This window comes from Ceratotherium simum, chromosome 2, assembly GCF_057802395.1.
Source record: "Ceratotherium simum simum isolate JZ-2026a chromosome 2, ASM5780239v1, whole genome shotgun sequence".
NCBI classification, from domain to species: Eukaryota; Metazoa; Chordata; class Mammalia; order Perissodactyla; family Rhinocerotidae; genus Ceratotherium; species Ceratotherium simum.
Genome location: NC_141901.1, coordinates 18,967,287 through 18,989,638, shown reverse-complemented (window position 1 = coordinate 18,989,638; position 22,352 = coordinate 18,967,287). Strand labels below are relative to the sequence as shown.

Below are 22,352 nucleotides of genomic sequence, written 5' to 3'. Positions count from 1 at the left end.
TCCATTGGTCTGTGTGTCTGTTTTTGTACTAGTACCATGCTGTTTTGATTACTATCATTTTGTAGTATGTTTTGAAGTTAGGGATTGTGATGCCTCCAGCTTTGTTCTTTTTTCTCAGGATTGCTTTAGCTATTTGGGGTCTTTTGTTACCCTATATGAATTTTAGGATTCTTTGTTCTATTTCTGTGAAGAATGTCATTGGGGTTCTGATTGGGATTGCATTGAATCTGTAGATAGCTTTAGGAAGTATGGACATTTTAACTATGTTTATTCTTCCAATCCACGTACATGGGATATCTGTCAATTTCTTTATGTCATCATCAATTTCTTTCAATAATGTCTTATAGTTTTCATTGTATAGGTCTTTCACCTCCTTGGTTAAATTTATTCCTAGATATTTTATACTTTTTGTTGTGATTGTAAATGGGATTGTATTCTTGAGTTCTCTTTCTGTTAGTTCATCCTTAGAATATAGAAATGCAACTGATTTTTGTAAGTTGATTTTGTACCCTGCAACTTTGCTGTAGTTGTTGATTATTTTTAATAGTTTTCTGATGGATTCTTTAGGGTTTTCTGTATATAAAATCATGTCATCTGCAAACAGCGAGAGATTCACTTCTTCATTGCCTATTTGGATTCCTTTTATTCCTTTTTCTTGCCTAATTGCTCTGGCCAGAACTTCCAACACTATGTTAAATAACAGTGGTGAGAGTGGGCACCCTTGTCTGGTCCTGTTCTCAGAGGGATGGCTTTCAGTTTTTCCCCATTGAGTATGATGTTGGCTGTGGGTTTGTCATATATGGCCTTTTATCATGTTGAGGTATTTTTCTTCTATACACATTTTGTTGAGAGTTTTTATCATAAATGGGTGTTGGATCTTGTCTGATGCTTTTGCTGCATCTATTGAGATGATCATGTGGTTTTTATTTCTCATTTTGTTAATGTGGTGTATCACATTGATTGATTCACAGATGTTGAACCATCCCTGTGTCCGTGGTATAAATCCCACTTGATTGTGGCATATAATCTTTCTGAAGTATTGCTGTATTCGGTTTGCCAATATTTTGTTGAGGATTTTTGCATCTATGTTCATCAGCGATATTGGTCTGTAATTTTCCTTCTTTGTATTGTCCTTGTCTGGCTTTGGGATAGGGTGATGTTATCCTCATAGAATGTGTTAGGAAGTGTTCCATCTTCCTCTATTTTTTGGAATAGTTTGAGAAGGATAGGTATTAAATCTTCTTTGAATGTTTGGTAAAATTCTCCAGAGAAGCCATCTGGTCCTGGACTTTTATTTTTTGATTACTGTTTCAATCTCTTTACTTATGATTGGTCTATTCAGGTTCTCTATTTCTTCTTGATTCAATTTTGGGAGGTTGTATGAGTCTAAGAATTTATCCATTTCTTCTAGATTGTCCAATTCTTTGGCATATGGTTTTTCATAGTATTCTTTTATAATCCTTAGTATTTCTGTGGTATCCATTGTGATTTCTCCTCTTTCATTTCTAATTTTATTTACTTGAGCCTTCTCTCTTTTTTTCTTGGTGAGTCTGGCTAAGGGTTTGTCAATTTCTTTTATCTTCTCAAAGAACCAGTTTTTGTTTTATTGATCCTTTCTACTGGTTTTTTAGTTTCAATTTTGTTTATTTCTGCTCTATTTTTTATTATTTCTCTCCTGCTGACTTTGGGCTTTGTTTGTTCTTTTTCTAATTCTGTTAGGTGTAGTTTAAGATTGCTTATTTGGGACTTTTTTTGTTTGTTAAGGTAGGCCTGTATTGCTATGAATTTCCCTCTGAGGACCACTTTTGATGCATCACATGTGAGTTGATATGGTGTATTTTCATTTTCATTTGTCTCCATATATTCTTTGATTTCTCCTTTAATTTCTTCGATGATCAGTTGGTTGTTCAGTATCATGTTGTTTAGTCTCCACATATTTTTTTTTTTTTTTGGTGAGGAAGATCAGCCCTGAGCTAACATCCATGCTAATCCTCCTTTTTTTTGCTGAGGAAGACTGGCTCTGAGCTAATATCTATTGCCAATCCTCCTCCTTTTTTATTTTTCCCCAAAGCCCCAGTAGATAGTTGTATATCATAGTTGCACATTCTTCTAGTTGCTGTATGTGGGACGCAGCCTTAGCATGGCCGGAGAAGCGGTGCGTCAGTGTGCGCCTGGGATCCGAACCCGGGCCGCCAGTAGCGGAGCACATGCACTTAACCGCTAAGCCACAGGGCCGGCCCAGTCTCCACATATTTGTCACTTTCCCGGTTTTTTTCTTGTAGTTGATTTCTAATTTCATAGCATTATCGTTGGAAAAGATGCTTGTTGTGATTTCAATCTTCTTAAATTTATAGAAGTTTGCCTTGTTTCCCAACATATGATCTATCCTTGAGAATGTTCCATGCATACTTGAGAAGAATGTGTAATCTGTTCTTTTTGGATGGAGTGCTCTCTCTATATCTGTTAAGTCCATCTGGTCTAGTTTTTCATTTAAGTCCACTATTTCCTTATTGACTTTCTGTCTGGATGATCTATCCATTGATGTAAGTGGGGTGTTAAGGTACCCTACTATTATTGTGTTGTTGCTGATATCTCCTTTTAGGTTTGTTGATAGTTGCTTTATGTACTTTGGTTCTCCTGTGTTGGGTGCATATATATTTATAAGTGTTATGTCTTCTTGGTGGAGTGTCCCTTTTATCCTTATACATTGCCCCTCTTTGTCTCTCATTACCTTTTTTATCTTGAAGTCTACTTTGTCTGATATAAGTATGGCAACACCTGCTTTCTTTTGTTTGCCATTAGCTTGGAGTATCGTCTTCCATCCCCTCACTCTGAGCCTGTGTTTGTCTTTAGAGCTGAGATGTGTTTCCTGGAGGCAGCAAATTGTTGGGTCTTGTTTTTCTGTTTTTTTTTTTTTTATAATTTTATTTATTTATTTTTCCCCTAAAGCCCCAGTAGATAGTTGTATGTCATAGTTGCACATCCTTCCAGTTGCTGTATGTGGGACACGGCCTCAGCATGGCCGGAGAAGCGGTGCGTCAGCGCGCGCCTGGGATCCGAACCCGGGCCGTCAGTAGTGGAGCGCGAGCACTTAACCGCTAAGCCACGGGGCCGGCCCTGGGTCTTGTTTTTTAATCCATCCAGCCACTCTGTGTCTTTTGATTGGGGAATTCAATCCATTTATGTTTAGAGTGATTATTGATATATGAGGGCTTAATAAGCTGCCATTTTATCTCTTATTTTTCAATTGTTATGTATTTCCCTTGTTTCTCATCCCATGTATTTTGGACTGCTAATTCAGTTTGGTGGCTCTCTATGATGGTTTTCTCATTATTTATCATTTGTGTCTTTGTTCTGATATTTGTTTAATGGTTACCGTGCGATTTGTATAAAAGATCCTGTAGATGAGATAGTCCATTCCTGATAGCTTCTTGTTCCCTTAGTCTAAGCAGGTTTCATCCCTTTCCTCTTCCCCTTCTAAGTTGTTGTCACAACTTATTCCATTATGTGTTGTGAATTTGTGGTTAAAATGAAACGATAGTATTTATTTTTATTTATTTATTTATTTATTTTGTGTGAGGAAGATCAGCCCTGAGCTAAGATCCATGCCAATCCTCCTCTTTTTGCTGAGGAAGACTGGTCCTGAGCTAACATCCATGCCTATCTTCCTCCACTTTATGTGGGACGCTGCCACAGCATGGCCTGATAAGCAGTGTGTCAGTGCACGCCCGGATCCAAACCCGGGCCGCCAGCAGCAGAGCACTCACACTTAGCCGCTATGCCACAGGGCCGGCTTGATAATATTTATTTTTGATGTTTTCTTTTCCTTTATCTTTAGAGTTATAATTGTTTGCTAATCTGTTCTGATAGAGAGTTGCAATTTCTGATTTTGTCTGCCTATTTAGCTGCTTGCTCAAGGCTTTATAAACCCTTTCTTTCTTTTTCTTTTTCAGGTATGAGGGCTTTCTTGATCAAATCTGGTAGAGGGAGTTCAAAGGCAATGAACTCCCTCAGCTTTTGTTTATCTGGGAAAGTGTTTATTTCTCCATCATATGTGAAGGATATTTTCACTGGATATAGTATTCTTGGCTGAAAATTTTTGTCTTTCAAAATTTTGAATATATCATTCCACTCTCTCCTAGCCTGTAAGGTTTCTGCTTAAAAATCCACTGAAAGCCTGATAGGGCTTCCTTTATAGGGTATTCTCTTCTGCCTTGCTGCCTTTAATATTTTTTCTTTATTGTTGACTTTTGCCAGCTTTATTAATATATGACTTGGAGAAGGTCTTTTTACATTGATGTAATTAGGAGTCCTGTTGGCTTCTTTTACATGTAATTCCAGCTCCACCTCCAGGTTTGGGAAGTTCTCAGTTATTATTTCTTGTAACAAACTCTCTGCTCCTTTTTCGCTCTCTTCTCCCTCTGAAATACCTATAATCCTTATGTTGCATTTCCTAATTGAATCAGATATTTCTTGGAGAATTTCTTCATTTCTTTTTAGCCTAAGTTCTCTTCCCTCCTCCAACTGAAGATTTCTGTGTTCCTATCCTCCAGATTGTTAAGTCTATCCTCCATATTATCAGTCCTGTTGTTTAAGGACTCCAGATTTTTCTTTATCTCATCCATTGTGTTTTTCATCTCTACCAATTCTGTTTGGTTTTTCTATATAGTTTTGATCTCTTTTGTGAAGAATTCCCTTTGTTGAATAATTTGGTTCCTGATTTCATTGAACTGTCTTTCAGAATTCTCTTGTAGCTCATTGAGTTTTCTTATCATGGCTGTCTTGAATTCTTTGTCATTTAGATCGTAGATTTCCATGCCTTCAGGATTGGTTTCTGGGTATTTATCTTTTTCCTTCTTGTCTGGAGTATTAATAAATTTCTTTATACCATTTGATGGACTGTATTTGTGCCAGCGCATAGTGATAGTTTCTGGGTGCAGCTTCTGCCTGCTGCCACTTGAGAAGGGGGGCAGGAGCTGTGTAATCTGAGCCCACTGCTGCGATCCCTGTCAGCTGTGCCTGTCCAAGCCTGGGTGACTCCTTGGGATCGCAGTGGCCCTGTGGGGTCTCCCACCGAATGGGAAAGTAGTCATGTAGGGGGCTCAGGGCCAGTGCCGCCTACTCCCGCAGACCCCGGGGGTTGTGCTCCCTGCTGCTGGGCCACAGCGGTACTATGGGTGTTCAGGGCAGCCCGGAGCTTGTTTGCCCAGACTGGGATCTCAGCCCCCCTCTGCTCCTAGGTCGCACCAGCTGTTGTACTTGGTGGGTGGGACTTTCCCTCCGGGACCAAGCCAAAGCTACTCCCTGGGACCGGGTGGGATTGTGGATTCTCCCACTAGATGAGAGTGTGGTCACACGGGGACTCAGGGCTACTGCCGCCTGTTCTCACAGTCCTGCCAAGACATGCTTCCCCTCTTTGGGGCTGCAGCAGTACTGTGGGTGTTCACGGCAGCCGGGGGCTTGTTCGCCCAGACTGGGATCTCAGCCGCCCTCTGCTCCTAGGTCACACCAGCCATTGTGCTTGGTGGGCAGGACCTACCTTCTGGGACCGAGCCAAAGCCACTCCCTGGGACCATGGTGGGGTTATAGTTTCTCCCACTAGATGAAAGAGTGATTACACAGGAGCTCGGGGCCACTGCCGCCTGCTCTCACAGTCCCACTGAGACATGCTCCCCCACTTTGGGGCCGCAGCAGTACTATGGGTGTTCACGGCAGCTGGGAGCTTGTTTGCCTGAGCAGCAGCTCAGCTGCCCTCTGCTCCTAGGTAGCACCAGCCTTTGTGCTTAGTGGGCAGGGCTTCCCCACTGTGGCCAAGCCCGGGCCGCTCTCTGTGGGCTGTGTGGCCCTGAGGGCTCCCCCGATAGATGGGAAGTGATCACCCAGGGGGCTCAGGGCTGCTGTCACCTGTTTCCACAGTCATGCTGAGGCATGCTCCCACCCTTGGGGCTCCAGCAATGCTATGATCACTCCAGCCGGGAAAGTAGTCGCATATGTGCACTGGGCTCCCTGGGGTCCAGAGGGTGCTCACCTATCTCCACCACCTCCTCCGGGTGAGTAGTCCATCCACCTTCAGATATACAGCTGCTCGGGTCTCTCAGGCTTCCTGGTGTGCTGTGTGGGTATCCTCCACTGATCCATGAATGTCCTTTTAGTTGCAGTTCAAAGGAGAGACACAGAGAACAGCTCACTCCGCCATGTTGCTGACATCACTCTTGCTTCTTCATTATTTTTACCACTATAGACTATCCACTGTATGGATGTTCCATAATTAATCAGTCTCCTACTGATGGACATTTAGGTTATTTCCAATCTTAACCATAGAAATTTCTTAGTTGGTTCCATCTTCAAGTCATCCTACATACCATACTGTCAGATCAATCTATCTAAAATACTAATGACATGGTTTAATTTTTCTTTTAAAAGGACTCCAGTGGCTCTTCAATACCTGCAAAACAAAGTTCAAACACCTCAGACTTATATTTTTGAAAGATTCCATAAACTTAGCACCCATACCTATGCACCCATATTTCCTGCTTCTTCCACCCAAAAACCTGATTAATCCAGAATGTTCCTTTTATTTTCAACCTCAAGCCATTGCTCCTGCAGGTCTGCTCTCTGGGAAGGCCCTTTCATTCTTTGTAACCAACTCTTATCCCAAATCCCACCTACTACAGAAAGCTGTTCCTAATCATTCCACTTACAAAGAGCTGCCTTTCTCTCAACACTTGTAATGCTTATTTCGTACATCATCCTTTTTGACATGATACACTTAACTAACATTGTTAATTAACAATGCAATTTATGCATTTCTTTCTAAGTTATTTTTAGGTTCTTTGGCAGAGGTTAGAGTACATAAATAGTTTATATTTCCCTCCAATGCTGTGTTCTTGGCAGGCACTAAATTAATACTTGTTGGATGAACAAACGAGTGAATGACAACATGAATGAATATATTTAAAACTTACTATTGTAAACATTCCCAAGGCTACTACATTCCAGCTTAAGGAATTGTAAAAGTAGGGTGAATTGAGTTGCCTGAATTTCTGCCCAAGATAATTCATTTATTGAAAGCCAAACTTGTATTATAATAATAATAAATGCCATTCCAGAACAAATTTTTGTTCTTTTAGTCTCTCTATATAGAATACTTTCATTATACCATTTCATTATATCATGGATTTATATCTCAAATCCCAGCATATGGTCCACATATCGAGCAAAATTTAATGACAAAATTTGAACACATTAAAAGATTTTTAGCACTCTTTGAGTTTCTTATAGTGGAATTTGGCTTAATTAAAATGGCCCAGAAAGACTTTACGTACCTACCTTGCATCCTGGTAATTTTCTCTGTAGCCCAATTTTGACCAAACATATTGTGTGCCAAGGTCAGTGTGAACCATATTAGGGAGGGCATTTTTTTTGGCAATATATTCAGAAAAACAGGAATTTCACTGATTTTCATTGAAGCAATAATTGGGGAAGACATCTCAGAGAATTCCTGTGCAGTACATAATTCTATTAATCTTATTTGTATAATTAAAGTCTTATTGTTTTTGTGGTTTTTCATTCACTGAGGCAAATGTACTGCCAGCACAACTACAAGAACTGGAAGTAGTGACCAGTTTGGGTCCACTGTGACAGTATCAATGTCCATACCAGGTGGGAGCTTTCAGAAGGGTTCTCAAGAGTGTGCCAACCGGCTTGCCTGCATGGCCATGTAAGAGTCCTGGCCTGGCTATTTTGTGGATGTTGATAGAGATCCCAGTAACATTATGCAGCTGCTCCATGATGTCACTCTACCTGGGATAGATCAATGTGTTAGGCTGTTTGGAATCCTTTACTGAGACTTGACCAAGTAAATTAACCTTTGTTTTTCCTGGGAAACTCATATTTTTATGCTGCAACATTTCCAAATTTATTTGATGGAAGAATATATAAAAAAGTGTCTAGGAGCATGAGCTTTGGGGTTATGCCTGGTTTTAAATCCTAACTGTGCCCCTTATTAACTGTGTAACATTAAGCAAATAAATTTACCACTCTACACCGATTTTCTCATTTGCAAAATGGAGAGAATGGTAGTACTTACCTCATATGGACTCAGTGAGTTTTAATAAGAACTCACTGAAATATTTCATATAAAGATTCTTGTGTACGGTAAGCAGCAAATTACTTAATCTCTCCTTGTTCCAGGTTCCTTATCTGTATATGGGGATGTTGATAACAATAACATTATCTATTTCCTAGGGTACTGGAAGATTAAATGAGTTAGTACATGGTGCCTGGAAATAAAAGTACTCAATAATTATGTTATTATTATTGTTACTATTATTTTAGATCTTATCCTGATGAAATTGGACCAAAGCACTGGCCCAGCTCTCGTTTTGCCCACGTGATGAAACTACGACAGGCAGCCCTTCGAACTGCGAGGGAAAAATGGTCAGACTACATTCTGGTAAAAACAGATGTTTGACTTCTTGACAGCTGTTATCTAGAATGTGTCCAAATTAATTACCTAAAACCTAGGACTGTGGGAGCAATCAAAACAACCTTTTGTTTAGGTACCACCTCCCCAACTTTTTAATAAATGTGCAGGGGAGAATTTGGAGAACTTAATATTGGGATACTTGGATTTCATCTCAGACCCACTCCTGACATGCACTTTCAGTGAGTAAGTGAATAAGCTCCTGAATTATTTGGTCTCTTTCATGTAACAGGCATGAGAAACTCTGAATCTTTTTAGTTCATGGAGAACACTGTAGGTAAAGCAACATAAATTTTCTGAAGAACTTTATAGAAGAATTTTGCAGATATGAGAAATTAATTATATAAAAAGAGGTTCAGATTAACAGCTCTAAAACTCCACTCCCTTTGGCTCCTGAGTGATTTGGGGAAAAACATCTCTTGCTTGGCTTCTGGTTGTTCCTAATTACGGTGGGCTCTTGTAGAGGGTTTCTTTCCATGAAGATGTTCCATCGCTTTCCTTAGAGCTTTGAGAGTGGTCTAGAAAAATGTTGGGCTTGATGATTAGGATCAATAGTGTATTCCATCCTTGTCCTCCAGGACCCTGTCTCAATTGGAAAGGACAGCTTCCTAAGCAGGAAGGACTTACAGTCCCCATTTCCCTTTTGAAAACTGACAGGAGGCTTTTTTCCCTGCAAGTTTATGGGAACCAAGTTCTTCATCTGTGGCTGCCCAAATCCATTTAATTCTTTTGGCAAATGTTTTTCAGTATAACACTAGAAATAACACCAAAAAAGCAAATCCAGTATTGTTTCATTAAACTTACTGACATCTGCTCTCTGTCACTAGGCTGATTCCTAAAGGGAATACTTTTGACTGATGTCCATCCCCCAGCCCCTCAGCCACAACAAAAATCAGCCCAATAATTTATCACACACACACTTGCAATATAAATAATTTCATAGAAGTTTTCAAATTGTACTGATGATATTTAACATTGTATAGCTGTTTAAATGTCATTGAAGTGTACAAATGGTGAACTACAAAATTTTTGGTAAACAGATTGACTATCGTAAGACTGAAAGCTTCTGGTTATTTTTTGTGTGTGTGGTAAAATATATATAACATAAAATCTACCATTTTAGTCATTTTTAAGTGTGCAGTTCAGTGTGATTATTTATTTTATATGATAGAACATGTTGGTATACTGTCCCTGTAAATGAATCAGTGTTAACACGGACTTCTGCTAAGAATCGGGAATGGCTTCATTGATTAGCATGGGTTGATATAATGTACTTTAAACTAAAATTCTACTTGTAATATTCAAATAGCATTGATGGATCTGTGTTGGGCCATTTTGGCATTACTGTGGGTAACCTAAATAGGTCTGTGCACTTATACCTAGAGTGGTCACTCAATAAGTGTCTTTGAATGAACCTCTAAGGGCTTAGGAGCCGTTAATACCTTGTACTTAAAGCCACTAACCCAGGTGTAGGTTGGGCCTAGTTGAGTGTGCGCTCAGTGTGGTAACACCAATTCATTACTTGGTGCCTTATGCAGAGTGAACATGTGGAAGTTAGACTAAACATATTTTGCCTGAATGAAAGCCATCCAGCTGCAATGGGTTTCCATAAGGAGAAGATAGATAACTGGTTCCATATCTCATGAGCAAGTTTCTGTGATCCTTTGAAAGTGCTGGGTTACTCTTGAACCCATTGCTGAAAAGGATCTTTTCACCTGACATTATCCTTTTCTTTTCCTAGTTCATAGATGTTGACAACTTCCTGACTAATCCACAGACCCTCAATCTAATGATTGCAGAAAACAAGACCATTGTGGCCCCAATGCTGGAGTCTCGAGGCCTGTACTCTAATTTCTGGTGCGGAATTACACCTCAGGCAAGTCTTTGGCTAATGAATGAAGGTATGAGTTTTAACAAGGCAGCTGTGTGTCAACAGTAGCCCCGTTAACCTTTTTCTCATTTCCTCCCTTGAAACATGCATGTCGTTGTGTTACCAGAGCAAGCATTTTCAGGAAAGGAGGTAAATCCAGGTCCAATGTTGCAACCCAGTGAGCTTCTCTGTATTAATGAATTATGAAGAGAATATTCTAATGAACTTAGCCTTAGAAGCTTTAAATTAACCGGTAAAGCTTGCTAGGATTTGTACCTTTTTGCTCCCTGATTCAGAGATTAAAAAAAAATTTGAATAGTTTTTTTTGTCATTAAAACTAACATAAGAATACTACGGAAAAATTTGGAAATGGAAAAATGTGAAAAAAAAAGTATGTTAATCCTCACCACTCTAACTTCATAGATAATAGCTTGCATGTTTTTAGTAACTATATCATCAAGTGGCTATAATGCAATTTACTTAACCTTTCTGTTAGTTTAAAAACACTTAAGTTGTTTGCAACTTTTGACTATTATAACAACCATCATGATTAATAAAAATTTTTCTGTATTTATTATTATTTCCTTAGAATAGCTCCTTAGAAGTGGAATTACTCAGTCAAAGAGTATAAATATTTTGATGACCTTTGATTTGTGTTGCCAAGTTTATTTCCAAAGAGATCTAATAATTAGAACTGCTATGGTAGCTTGTTTTTACAAAATTCAAGTTAAAAACAAAATTTTTCATTTCCATCATCTCTCTTTTCCGTTGTAGTCTTCAAAGTCTAGACGTCTATTACAGTGAATGCTTATGGCTGGTTATATTTTTTATTCTTTAGTTAATGAATTAGAGAGATAAATTAAACTGATAAATTTAGCATTTATCAATGTAAGATAAAGACGTGCTAAAAATGTATGTTAAATGTGTTCTCACACCCAAAGAGCTAAGTTTTGGGTCCTTCTTTTATATTTGGTTTGATTTGGGATGAAGAATGAGGCCAGCGGTGTGCTGATAAGTGTTTAATAACTGGTTCTCTGTGGGGGAAATATCCTAATTGATAGTATTCACCAGTTTTCATGTTGTAAGTGCTCCCACCATGCATACAACTTAAATGATGTTTAGGCTAAGAGAAAGGTTAAGTAGATTGCCGTATGGCCACTTGATGATATAATTATTAAAACTATGCAAAGCTGCTATCTGTGGTGGTGTTAGAATGGTGGGGATTAACGTGATTTTTGCTTTTACAGATTTTAAGCTACCAACATGCCAGCTGGCTTGCAAAATTCCTGAAAGTTTAACCATCAGTGGCTCTAGCACACGACTGCATGAAGCATTCCTCTTTTGTTATGATTATTTTCCACAGTTCCAAGAGATTTTGAATGCATATTATCCTCCACATCTCTTTATGGAAGCATTACGTTCATATTTATAAAAGCCATTCACTTTCTTGAGGAGAAAACGTTATATTAGTTTCATTTAAATTCATACACTCTCAGTTAATAATGTGCAGTGTTTCACGTGGCAGAATCACTCGAGGATTGTTTTTAATGAGTTATGCATTGACACCAGCAACGAGGGTGGATTATCGTAGTGACTGCAGCCTACGGGTTTCTATTATTTCTTTATTTGCTTTAATCATTAAAAGCCAACAAGAGAACTGTGCTCACTTATTTTGCAAAGTAAAAGTAAAATCTGAGCAACTTAGAGCCAATTCTAAGTTTTCTCCATCTGTTTTTGGCTTTCTACCATCTCCAGTCATGCTTCTGCTAAGACGGGAACAGAAACAGCCAGTGACTTCATAAGCTTAAGGCAGGCCCTGGTTTCCAGAGCCTTTAAGGACAACCAAAACAAAATGACCCGGTGCTGTTGTCTGGCCAGTGAACGGGGATTATCACCAACAACATTCAATTTGTGTGGAAAAAGAGACACATCTGTTGCCTCCACCTGTCTGCAGGAGGCATATTAATTCTCTTTCTCTCTTTCTTTCTTTGCTTCCTACCCCGCCACCTCCAGGATATTCAGTGATTCATCGTTGTCATGAATTTTCCAAGCTTCCCATTCTGAGAATATTGTTCCTCAGTAGTCTAGAACTTTATATTTGTCATGCATTCTTGGGCAGTCCTTCAAAGAACCAGTGTTCCCTTCATCCTTTGGAAGAACGCTCTGAAGCCGAAGTGTTAGAACTCATGTTCTCCTCATTGTTAAATTAGGAGATGTTAAATTAAGGATGTTAAGTGATCCTTAAGTTAAAGGCTAATCAAAATTATGGTAGCAATAATACTTCATATGATGCATTACAGTTTTCAAAGTATCTTCATAGACCTGATCACACGTGATCCATTCTACAACCCTGTGAGACAGACAAATCAGCTATTATCCCATTTTTCGGGAGAAGAAACTCAGGCTCAACGAGGTTAAGCATGGGCTAAAATCAGAGCTAGAAGATGGTTAAAATGACTCTAAGACTCACATCTTCTAAGTCTTAATTTGCCATCCTTCTGCCTTATCACATGGTCAGTGTTAGGGTTAGCTCAGCTAGAACGCTAGTCTAGACACTGAAAGGAAAGTCAGAGAAGTAGAAGAGGCTGCAGTGCCGACTCTGTGAGCACTGACATCACAACAGAAAATGTGACCATAAGGCAATGTGACTGATGAGTGAACACACTTTAACTTATGCGTGCAACAAGTATTGTGCCCTTCAGCATGCTGCACCGGCCTTGTGAAACTTTACCATCATTCTATGAGCCTGCCGTCACCTAGAACATTTTTGGAAATGCCTTCAAAGCTTCCACATACTTTTAAGTGTGTTTTGTTGAGATACCCACTCATCTTTTCTGGAATGGGTTTGAGCATTGGCAATAGTCAAGTTACAATTGGTGCCACTGGAGTATGAGCTCCTCTACTAGACTCTATACTAAGTCTAGCCCATGAGGGCTAGGACAGGGGCTGTGTCTTTCCTGCTAAGTCTCCAGCATCTAACCCAGTGCCTGGAGTATAGGCACTCGGTAGGTGTTTGTTGAATGAATGGTTGAGTTTAGAGGGAAAACAAGTTGGATTGTTCCAAACCAAGGTATTCAAAACCACAAAGGAAGGGGATTGGGTGTTCTGTGTGCTTGCCCAGAAGGAAGTTTCAAAAGGGGAATCCTCCAAAAGTATCGCACAGTAGCAGCTCCACCAGAATATTGAATAAGTAACTGCATTGAAAGAAGAGCCAATTTGTATATTTAAGTACTGTCTGTTTAGTTGAAAATATTAGCCAATGTAATGTAGTAATTTTAATAATAGCCAACATTTATTGATGCTTTCTTGGTGCTAGGCACCATTCTAAGCACTTTTCAGGTTTTGCCTTACTTAGTTTTTACAGACCGACCCATGGAGTAGATAGTGCCATCATTCCTGTTTTACAGATGAGGAACTAGGCAGAGCAAGGTTGAGTAACCTGACCAATATCTACAGACTGTTAGAAGCTGAGGTGAGATTTGAACTCAGGCAGCCTAATACCAGAACCTATGCTCTTAACTGCTCTGCTCTACCACCTCTGAATACTCATACCTCGTATTCAATCATAAGTCAACATAAAATATACTTTCATTAAATTATTAAATCAAGAGATATTCTGAAACCAAAATATTTCTGACATCAAGACCCTTTTAGTATTGTTTTACACGTAGGTGGCATTTCTTGAGCTCACTTGGAAATTCTTAGGTCAAGAGAAGAAGGGTGAAGGGGACTTTGTTTAGGGGCTTCGATTTAACTGGTGATGACTTAGAAGGAATCAGCCTAGCAGAAAAGCGGGAAAAATGAAGCCCTCAGATCAGAGAACACAGCCCACTGATTTCCTCTTTTACAGGGCTTCTATAAACGGACACCAGACTACCTTCAGATTAGAGAATGGAAGAGGATAGGCTGCTTTCCTGTCCCCATGGTCCACTCCACATTCCTAATTGACCTCAGGAAGGAAGCCTCTGACAAGCTGATGTTCTACCCCCCGCACCAGGACTACACCTGGACCTTTGATGACATCATTGTCTTTGCCTTCTCCAGCAGGCAAGCAGGTACTGTTTGTATTCAGTTGTAATGCCACCACAAAACATTGCAAATGACCAGCTCTTTTGTTTTGTGCATCTTATTAAAAAACACTCCTGTATAAGGGAATGGGTTTCCTGTTCAGTGGCAATTAATTGTCTACAGTAACCACACCAGCACCCTCTGTGTTGCTGTACCTGTGAGCATCAATGACCAAGAGCCAGGACAGGCCCATACCCAGGAATCCACTCTCTTTTTCTTTTGAGTGGTTCCGGGGCAATGGTGATGGTGGGAGCCATAGGCAGATGATTGGTTCTCTGTGGTGCTGCTGCATTGCTTTGTTCATTATAGGAGTCCTTATTAATTAGTGACAGAAGCCCAAAACAACACTGGCTAAGGCCCCAGACTTAAAACTTGGAGGTTGATTTCTTGTCAAAAAAGCCTGAGCTGGTATAGTGGCTCTGTTCCACAAAGTTTGAGAGACACAGGCTCCTTCTCTATTGCTTCTCCATTCTCCATGCGGTGTTGTCCTTAATTGTATCGTCCAAGAAGTCTCATCAGTATGGATGCATTCTAGCCACCAAGTGAAAGCCAGAGAGGAGAGAGCACTCTTCTTCCCTTTAAGAGTACAATCCAGAAGTTGAACACATCACCTCTGTGCATATTCCATTAGCCAGAACTTAGTCACAGGACAACACCTAGCTGTAAAAGAGGCTCAGAATGTCGTCTTTATACTATGCAATCTAGAGCCCCAGTTCTCTCACTCTAGAAGGAGGAGAGGACAGATTAGGGGAGGCAACCAGCACTCTCTGCCACAGTCCCCGTGGAAGGAAAGGCAAAACCAGACTTAAGTCTTTTGTGAACCCCCAGGAAAGCTTTTCCTGTGGGATCTGTAGGCTTTTTAAGGAAGACAAGTCAGTAAGAAGCTGTTATTTCTCTGTGTCACCCTGCACATGCAGTCAAGGAGGATGTAATTCACTAAAGCAGTTCAACAGGAAGATACACGACATTCCTAAAGCAAAGCTTTATTCTCAGGATCATTCAGACCTTCCTGACAGAAGTGAGGTCCCACTATCAATGAGCCAGAAATGTGCCACTTAACCACTAGCAAAAGTGAATTTAGAAACCAAGAAGATAGTGAATAAACTCACTGTTGCCATATAAATTAGGGTATATGGGATTATGCAAAGACCCCATGCATTTGAGGCAGGTTGCTGGCAGATGACAATGTTAATACCAATTCAATCTATAACTCACATATCAGGCCATGCTTGAAGCCATAGGTGTCCAGTTGCAGATTTGGTAGGAATGAGAATATTCAGTGAAAATGTGGAAGCTGACTTTTTTCCCTGGCTGCTAGAGCAATTTAGACCCTTTGGCCAGGCTTAGGCATTTTTTAGGCCTGTGTCAGGGCAAAAGCAAGGTTCTTATCCTCATGTGGATTGGAAGTTTTCATGAAGGTTCTTTGGTCAACGTTAGTGGAAACTGCTTCTTTCAACTTGGTCTGTGATTTGCTCTGACTTCCCCAGGATGGGAAGCAGACTCAGGGCCTTCTCATTCCTTCAAGTTGTGCCAGTCTCTTTGCTTCAGAGCTTGAAGTAAGGATGTTCCAAGAAAGTGAGCTATTAACAATTACAATAATGACTCTTGCCTAACAGAGTCCTCCTTTATAGCCATTGCACAAGGCATTATTGTGACCCAGGCACTAAATTACTATGATATATTTTTATAAACCAACAACTAGATTTTGGGTTGGAAGAGTGACACAGGCTGGGTAGGAATTTTTCAGCTCTGGCCTTTGCTTGGCCTGTTCACTCGAACTTTGTTCTTGATTGGTCAGACTTCCCATAGGCCTTCCCGGGACAGTGAAAGCAGGTGTAGAGGCTCAAAGCCGTTTGATGATTACGTTGGAGAGAGGAGAGGTAGAAAAGGAAGAGAGAGGATCAATGCTCTAGGCTTTACTTTTGTGCCCAGCATTGTGTTAGGCTCTATGTTAGTTGGCGAGATGAGATCTTTACATGTGGAAACATAAGTAATAGTTAGGAAACAGTGAAAGCTGAGGGTCAGATCAGTGGTACACTGAACAGGTCAAGGTCAAGACAGGAAAGAATGACTGGCCTTTGGGGGAATGAAAAAGCTTTCCTGACAGTCATGTGGTTCTAAGGTAGCACTTTTACTTGACTTGAAGTATTCAGGAGAGACATGAACGAACCTGGAATCCTGTGCAGCCCATGGAGTGTTTCTTGGCTCTTCCCTTCTTAGGTCCAAAGCAAAGCACTTCCCCTCTGTCTTGAAAGAGTCTTGATGAAAGATGATTTGTATTTTTTTGTCCTCACTCTTGTGAAGCTCCCTAGCTGCTCCATAGCTGTATCATCCATTGGAGCTTCATTTTTCAAACGTCCAGAAGGAAATAAAGGGTCTGCAAGTCCCAGGCAGGACCGTCTAACCACAAACCTTGATCCTTAACCTTTTGCCTCAGACTCTAGTCATTCCACATGTGGGTGATGAGTGAGGGGCCAATCCAAGTGCCCTGGTGTGCTGGGGCATGGCTGCCCATCTAGCCCAAGAAAACAGCTCAGAGGTCATAGGCAAGTCTCTGTGGGCTATAATGAGGCCAGGGTCAGGAGTCCATGTCTAGTTGTGGCCAGTAATCTGAGTTCTGTATCATGGCCACAGGAACCATCTCTGCCGCCACCCAGTCACCTTCCAAATGTCTGCTGTGAGTCAAAAGAGGCAAGAGTTGTGGGTGATGGGTAGGCAGATCTGCCTCCTGCTCAGCATTGGTAGTGATCAAACGTGCCTCCCACGTGAGGGATGGCAATCCAGAGTGATTACTGGTTCTGAAACATGGCTTCCGAATCCGGGGTGGGTAGAAAGATACTCGGCATTGGCTCTTTTGGGCCAGTGGTTTGATACTAATGACTTACTGTATGACTTTGGACAGTCCATAGCCTTTCTGAGTCTGATTGTTCATCACCAAGCGTAAAGATAAGTATATCAATCTGCAATGTTAAGGTACTATGTGACTACAAGAAAATGTTTCATATCTTCATTAGAGAAGTACAGGCCTTCAAGGTATAGTATCATTTCAAAGAGAAAATTGTTTTCCCCAGAAGTCACTTTTACTGAGAGTACCAGATTCCATAGACATTATCTAATTATCAACACATTTCCTTTTAAAATTTTTATCAAATTATCCATGCACATAGTTGAAAGAGTTCAAATAGTCCCCCAAGTTTTATTATAAAGATATAAGTCCCCTGCACATCACCCCCTGTACCATTTCCCTCTTCTAGAAGATAAACACTTTTAATTCCTCCAGATGATAATACCAGTATAATATTCACATCCATGTTTCTAAATAACATGCTTGTATTGCTACTTCTTGATTTTCTGGTTTTACTTTAGGCATTATCTGTTGACTCTCCACTGCAGAAGAGGAGGCATTAACTCCCTCTCCTCCCTTTGCCCCCTCCACGCAAACACATTCTTCCCGTCACCCTGTCCTCTCAACATACAGTCATAAGCCACATAACGACATTGCAGTCAGTAGTGGACCACGTATACCACAGTGGTCCCGTAGACTAGTACCATCTAGCCTAGGTGTTTAGTAGGCTATTCCATCTAGGTTTGTGTAAGTACACTCTGTGACTTTCACACAATGATGAAAGCGCTAACGACACATTTCTCTGAAAGTATGCCCGTTGTTAAGCGACACGTGACTGTAGTTACATGGTTATTTAAGATAGATTGATGGTCAGTGTTTTTGTTCTTATAATCATGTGAACCTAATCCTAAACTGAACCATTGATAGACTATGATTAGTTTTCCCTTTATATCTAACTTACCAATTGCCTTTTTTTTTTGCTTCATTTATTATTACTAACACAATTCAAAACTAATCCCTAATTGTCTAAAACTCCTCTTAGAATGGTCAGATTTATCAGATGTTCTTTTGGTGTGTTTGTGAAGATGTCTCTTCTGGAGCCTTCTGATATCCTCTGAGCTGAGTGGTGCCACAGCTATCAACCTGGACTCCCTTTTCTTCCCATCTGCATTGACTCGCCTGTTCACTATGTCCCAAGTCTTCCCAGGTTTTTTGTAATCCTCCTCCTCCTCTTTTCCTTCCCCTTACTCCTCGTCCTTCTCCATCTTCTTTCACATCATCCAGTAACTTTCTGAGAAAGTGTGATGGAAAGTAAATATTTATGACCTTGCATGTCTGAAAAATGCCTTTCTTGTCCTCTCACACTTGATGGATAGCTTGGCTGGGTCTCATCTCCCATTTTTACTGTAGCTTTGGAAAGTTGAATGGTAAAATAATTTACCTAAGTAATGTAGAGAGGTAACCTAAATATTAACTCATTTTCCTTCCACTTCCTGAATTCATCATGACTTTACAAGAGGGTACATTTTGGTTTGAAGTTACCCGGAAGCATTCATGTGGGCAAACAGCAGAACTAGTGAGTTTGCTTGGTGAAGGCAAGAGAAGTGACAGTGCTTGCTGGACCAGCCATGGTTCGAGCCCGATTCTGTAAAGAGGAGGATAAAAGCTCTTTTCTTTCCGCGTTCTTCTCTGTTAATGCCATGAGACAGCTTCACCTGACTTGGCAGGTGATGCAGCTGGCTGGAGGAAATTTCATCTGCACAAAATAGAGAAGTCACTATGCAGATAATTCTCCTCTGGAAAGCATAGATGACTATAGCAATGAACAAACCAGAAGCTTGGACACATGGACCAGAGCTTGGCAGACTCGTCCTTTTAACTAAGGAATCTTTTCATTAGTCAGGACTGTCAGTTGCTGGGTCTATGTGAGACCATCTTGATTCCCATATTCCTAGATATCTGGGTGAACACGAATGTTGTCTAACTCTCAAAGTTAGCCAGCTGGGGCCGTGAAGAGCAGTGTCGAGTACAAGAGGGCTGTGGCATATTTGTGGTATTGTCATATTGCAGGTTCTTCACAGGACTTGAAATGCAGACTTTCTTTTGTCCCTTTACAAATCTATTATAGAAGTTCCACGTCTGTTGGTTGATTCTAAATCCATGCCTGCTAATAGAAGAAATAAAACCAAGGAGAATCATGGAGAATTTTAAATTTCCTTTGTTTTTTATTTTTTCTTCTTCATATGCCTAGATTTAGCTTTAATAATTTGTCAGCCTTACAGGATTTTCCTGTTTGCTTTCAGAGCAAATGTGGATTTTATTCCTCATTTTCTCTTTATTTCCTGTAGATGGATTACAGTGTTCCATTCTGTTCTCTGGAATGGGAGTTCTTTGCCTTCTTTTTGATCCTTTCATGCCTTTAGTGTTCATTTCAGGCCATGAGTATGCTTTTTCTTCAGAGAGAAAAAAATCAATTTCCTCTGAGCCGAAGAATGGCCCAGAGTTTTTATTAGCCCCCGATGCTGTGTTACACTTTCTTAATCAAGGAGCATTTTTGAGGTCTACAGACAGTGCTTGAAACAGCTACTTGTTCGATTTCAGTGCCAAACAACTTCAGCCACAGTCCAGTCTCTGTCTCCCGAGTTGTCACTATAGAGCTAAGAAGTGTGTTTTCTGATTGGTTGGTTTTGTCTCTCTCTTGGGTACTCAGGCATCCAGATGTACCTCTGCAACAGAGAACACTATGGCTACCTGCCCATCCCCTTGAAGCCCCAGCAGACCCTGGAGGAGGACATCGAGAACCTCATCCATGTGCAGATAGAAGCAATGAGTGAGTGACCCAGGGGCCTGGGGGATGGCTCATGTTCCATTGCCACCGTGACCATACCAGCCACTTCTCCCCTCTCCCAGGGCTGGAATCTCACAGCCATCAGTCCGCCTTGGCTGAAACATAGCTATTCATTTGTTCACTCATTCTTAAACTTTTCCTATATGACAAAGTCTTTGCCCTCAGGGAGTTTCCTGTCCAGGTGGAGAGCTGGGTACACAGTAAATGCATTTCACACAATGTCATAAGGGCTATAATGGTGTTTTGTGGTGTGGATTTAAACTCTAACTTTGCTGCTTTCTAATTATATGACTTAGGCAAGTAATCTAACCTCCTTAGTTGTGAAATAGAGATAACGAAAACTTCTAGGCTTTTTGGGCGAATTTTCCACGCTATATATAAAGTCTAATAACAACAACATAATTATGACTTTAGCTTAATAATAGTTTATGACGTAACAGATGCCATGCTGAGCATTTTTTGTACATTGTGTCATTAATCTTTACAAGTCAATGAAAGGGGTTTTATTATCCTCATATTAAGGATGAAGAAATTGAGGTATAGCGAGCTCAAGTAACTTGCCCTAGATCATTCTGCTAAAGATTGGGATTTGAACCAATATCGCTGTCTCCAAAGCTCATGCCGTTGCTCATGTATTGTTACTGCCTCTGGATCTACCATGATGTCAGAATTGGTAAATGCTCAATAATCAGTAGCTACACTAATTATTATGTATAATGTGCAGAGGTGGCTAAAGGATAAAGTAATGGATCCACCCTGCCTAGGGGAGGGTGTTGGAAATGGTTTTCCCAAAGGAGGGAATCTTTGCCCTGAATTTGCACACAGCATCTGAGAAATTCTGTTATTCATCGCTAGAGCATAGGATGTGCGTATGTGGGCAGTGGGGGTGTTTGGGGAGGCACAGCAGGAAGTGAGGCTGGAAAGTGGGCAGGAGCCCAGCCAGAAGGAGCTCTAACATACAAGACGGTGTTTGAACTTTTTCTGAAGGGGGTTTTTAAAGGGATTTTAGCAGAGAAATGTCAGGTTGGAATCTAGATTTAGAAAAGTCACTCTTGCAGTAAAAGAAGTATGGCTGGAGCAGGGTCAGGCAGTGGATGCTGATCTTAGGCCAGAGGTGAAGAGACCATTTGGGACATTACATGGTAAACTAGGCAAAAGATGATGAGGATCTGAGCTAGGGAAGAAGCAGTGGGAATGGAGAGGAAGGAACAGATTAAGAGAAACTTATGACATAAAACTTGAAGGGACTTAACCAAGAGTTTGTCGATGAGCAAAAGAGAGGCAGAGAAAAACTTCTTAGTTCTGACTTGAGTGTCTGGGATGACTGTAGGAATTTTCAATGGTATAGAACATGTAGAATAAAGGAGACCTTTGCAAAGAAAGATCATGATTTCATTTTTAGACCCACTGAGTTGCCTGTGTATATCTATTTCCTGTTCCTCACCCCCAGGCAATAAATTCCTTGTTCATCATGTTAGTCTCAAGACATAGCCCATTGCCTAGCACCCAATAAGTACTTGTTGAATAACTGAATGAATGAATAAGTGAGTTCAGGTGGAGATGCCCAGTGAGTAGATGGAGAGATGAATCTGGAACTTAAGTGTTATCAAGCCTAAAGATGTTGAATTAGGATTCATCAACAAGATAATGTGATATCACTGAATTTCAAGAAAACAGGAGCATGAAATGTGGAAGGCAGTTCAAGATAAGGACTGAAAAAAGAGTCCAGTGGATTTTTTCAGCTAATGCCCATAACAAGAATGGTTTCAGAAAAGGCTGAATCAGAGTTCAAAGTGTTTGAGAAGTAATTAAGAAGCAAGGAAATAGAGAGACAGCAGAGAGTTTTCTTTTAAGAAACATGTTTGGGACCAGAAGGTAAGAAAGACAGTAATAATTAAAAAGATTCCTCAGAAGATTCCTTTAAACAACAAGCTCTCCTACTGTATTTACACAAGATTCTGTTTGTAAAACAGCAGTCAGTTCAATATCAGGACACATCTGTGGTGCTGAGCAAAGTACATCCACAGACTATGCTTGGGATGAAGAGAGAAGCACTCCCGCCATTACACCCTTTGCATGCTGATGTGCGTAATTGTTTGCAAGTCATTTGTTCTTTCCTCATCTCAGTGTCCCTGGCTTTGAGAAAAGAAACAAGAGATCACTATTGTTCTCTGAGTGTATAGAGAATGATAGGGATAATGAAAAAAAAAGCAGTAGTTATAGGGGGAAACGAGGA

General features: G+C 40.4%; 1 protein-coding gene across 1 annotated transcript in view; it reads left to right on the top strand.

Moving 5' to 3' along the window:
* Positions 1-22,352, top strand: part of COLGALT2 (collagen beta(1-O)galactosyltransferase 2) — a 114,575-nt gene that overhangs the window by 64,887 nt on the left and 27,336 nt on the right. Inside the window, exons 3-6 of the mRNA XM_087438824.1 lie at positions 8,338-8,455; positions 10,227-10,361; positions 14,206-14,410; positions 19,979-20,098. Coding sequence (XP_087294950.1) covers positions 8,338-8,455; positions 10,227-10,361; positions 14,206-14,410; positions 19,979-20,098 — 578 coding nt within the window. The remainder of the gene's footprint in view (positions 1-8,337; positions 8,456-10,226; positions 10,362-14,205; positions 14,411-19,978; positions 20,099-22,352) is intronic.